This window comes from Aplysia californica, unplaced genomic scaffold (genome assembly GCF_000002075.1).
Source record: "Aplysia californica isolate F4 #8 unplaced genomic scaffold, AplCal3.0 scaffold00205, whole genome shotgun sequence".
NCBI lineage: Eukaryota > Metazoa > Mollusca > Gastropoda > Aplysiida > Aplysiidae > Aplysia > Aplysia californica.
The window spans coordinates 320,271-323,197 of NW_004797475.1; the positions used below are offsets into that span (position 1 = coordinate 320,271).

The 2,927-nt window shown below is 41.0% G+C and overlaps 1 protein-coding gene across 1 annotated transcript in view; it reads right to left on the reverse strand.

Moving 5' to 3' along the window:
- LOC101854867 (2-iminobutanoate/2-iminopropanoate deaminase) overlaps positions 1-2,298 on the reverse strand; it is an 11,036-nt gene extending 8,738 nt beyond the window's left edge. Inside the window, exons 1-2 of the mRNA XM_005099189.3 lie at positions 1,921-2,298; positions 118-223 (exon numbers count right to left, since the gene is read on the reverse strand). Of these exons, the coding sequence (XP_005099246.1) occupies positions 118-223; positions 1,921-1,988 (174 nt within the window). The 5' untranslated portion in view covers positions 1,989-2,298. The remainder of the gene's footprint in view (positions 1-117; positions 224-1,920) is intronic.
- Between the last annotated feature and the right edge of the window lie 629 nt (positions 2,299-2,927).

Here is a 2,927-nt window from a genome sequence, read left to right on the forward strand (position 1 = left end):
AGAGAGAGAGAGAGAGAGAGAGAGAGAGAGAGAGAGAGAGAGAGAGAGAGAAAGAGAGAGAGAAAGAAAGTGAACAAGAACAAAAGGAACAAGAACAAAAAGTCCCGATAACTCCACCTGTTCAGTTTCCGGCACCGCCCCTCCTGGCACCAACCCCTGTCTGTTCATATCCCATCCCAGGTTGCCAGATACAAACAGTAGATTGTTCACCTGGATGGCTTGGCTGGGGATGGAGTCAGTACAAAATACATCCAGTGACACGGTCAGAATTCTAGTTAGAAAACGGCTTGAGATTAACAATAACAACAACACGTCTCACATGCGATTGATAGACGCTACTTTCAGGCCTGGCTACTTTGCAAAGAAATTGCGAGTTTGGTTTTGGTTTAAGAGAATTCCACAATACAAAACGCGGTCATTTATTTAAGTCAGGAACGAAAGCAAGATGGAGTGCGTTTAGATCAGTTTCAGTAAAAGTTTCATAGCACTTCTTACACAAATACACCATTAAAAAAGAAAAGCAGTAGAAGTAGGACTCGAAAAGAGGCTCCATCCAAGCACCAGCAGCCCAGATAGCGAAGATCGGGTAGACCTATAAGGTTTTAGAAAATGAATGCTAATAGATGTGTGAAGTTTACCGAGTAAGCCTACCGAGACTTTGATAGCTCATGAAAAGCTCGGGAATGCGCAACAGCCATTGTTGAAGCTCATTCCAAAAGTACCAAAAGTGGAAAGAAAGAGAGAAGTGGCACACGGCACAGATCAAACGAATGGCTTTGAGCACGCACAGCTCTGTTGAAGAAGAAACTGCAGAGATTCAAGCCAAAAGCAAACACAGTATTGTACGTTGCAACATAAAATAACCAAAATTAAAAACCATTTTCAAAGAACCTGTCTTCTGGAAGCGCCCCCTCCCTCCTGGCAAAAGACGTTTTTTTCTTTTCTTCAAAAACTCATTTTAAGAATGGTGGGTCGAAAGTTAATAGTATTCAATTTGGTTAGTAGAGATTGACAACTCTAGATTTCTAGATTTTTGAAGTACAATGGGATATAATATAATCAGTGTAGTATCATTAACTTATGAGGTCGATAATATTCACATTCTGTGGCCTCGGATCGGATCACCTAATGGGTTGACGTGAAACAATAGAACAGGCGAAATAACCTCATTTACATATTTGAAGCCGTGCGACACGCACAAAAACGAAACGGAAGGGAGAATTCGCGTGGAGCCCTTGGTCTATTGTACAGGTATAATACAATACACGTGTGCCCTACACATAATAATACATGCAATGTGAACGTAAATAGAAGCTACACACTATTTCCCTGTATAACTGAAATTATTAATTTAGTGAAATGTAATTGTATTAATCGATGTTTTTCGCCCCCATCAGCACACTTTAGATCATTTATTTAATTTAGAGGGCGAGTTGTTTCGACCCTACCTGTTATGGCCAACCCCGAGATGAAAGAGATGTTACGTCCCTGCAGACTGACTGACTGAGATGCTCTTTTAACAAGGACCTCCCTTCAAGGGAATCGAACTGGGCGTCTTCCACGTTAGATGGCACGAAGCGCCTAACTGTTAGACCTACACCACAGACACCAGTGAATTATGGTACCATGCAGTTTGTTTTAGTAAAGGTTTTACGGCGCTCGCAACAGCATAAGTACCATCCAGTACAGGCTAGATCCTCTAAACTGCACTGGTACCGTACAATGAAATACACTGATCAGTACTGATCGTGCATGGAAAATACATGTAGTTTCACTTTGAAACAAATTGGAGTCCATATTCGTGGACCCTAAAACATTTCTTTAAAAACTGAAGCAACATTTCGGGTCATTAGAAAAACAACAACAAATAACGAGAAACATCGAAGTAACGCTTAACTGGCCGAGAAACAGCTGTTGTACCTGAGGTATGGTGACTTGAGTGATTTACTTGTGTAGATGGCTCTTCGTGTGCTGACAGGTGACGCCATGCTGCTTGTGTTGTGAGAGAGTTACAAAGAACTTACTTTATAATTATTTTATAAACCGACAGCGTGCTCGCAGTGTAGTACTGTGTAGAAAGCTAGGTCTAGCTAGTGTGCTATCTACTAACACGGAGATAAGCGATGTCTTTGACCGGCTGAGAATCTACTTCAACGTGAGGCCAAGCAAGGCCTCTATTATTATGCTGTGTGCTTTGCAAATAAACGTTACACGTTACGCACCGTATGACATTGACCTAGATCAGGCGAGGCTGTCAGTGAATGTGACATTTTATTTATGTTCCATGTAGGCTACTATCTGTTTCAGATACATGTACATACATGTAGACTCTATTAAGTTTTGTGTATCGCGTCCTTTAATTCTTAACTTTTTTTTTCTTTTTTCAGAGTAGGTTCTAGATGCAATTAATGATGTTAACATACCCCCCCCCCCCAATCTCTCTCTCCCTCTCTCTCTCTCTCTCTCTCTCTCTCCCTCTCTCTCTCTCTCTCTCTCTCTCTCTCTCTCCATCTATCTATCTATCTATCTATCTATCTATCTGAGTATCTCTCTCTATTGTGTGTTAACCTCACATAGAGGGTGGTTGGTGGATGTTCTGGTGTGTTTTGCTTATTCTGTCCTATCAATCGTCTATCGCCATTATCTCCCCTCCTTCTTTTTTGTGTTTGTTCTCTTGTAACACCTCTGATCTTCGGCACCTTTATGACCTTATTGTGTTGCAAGTGCCGTAAAACACTTACTAAAGCAAAACCTCACTTTCGATGTCCACAGTGACGTGCATCGTCTCTATTATGTTGTCTGTCATCTCTTCTTTTTTAGATCTTTCACAAATGGCGTAATACTTAACCACTCAACAGGCTCACGCAAGTCTTAAGATGTTCAACTCAAACAAAACAACAGTTTGTGAATATCCTAGATACTTAAAT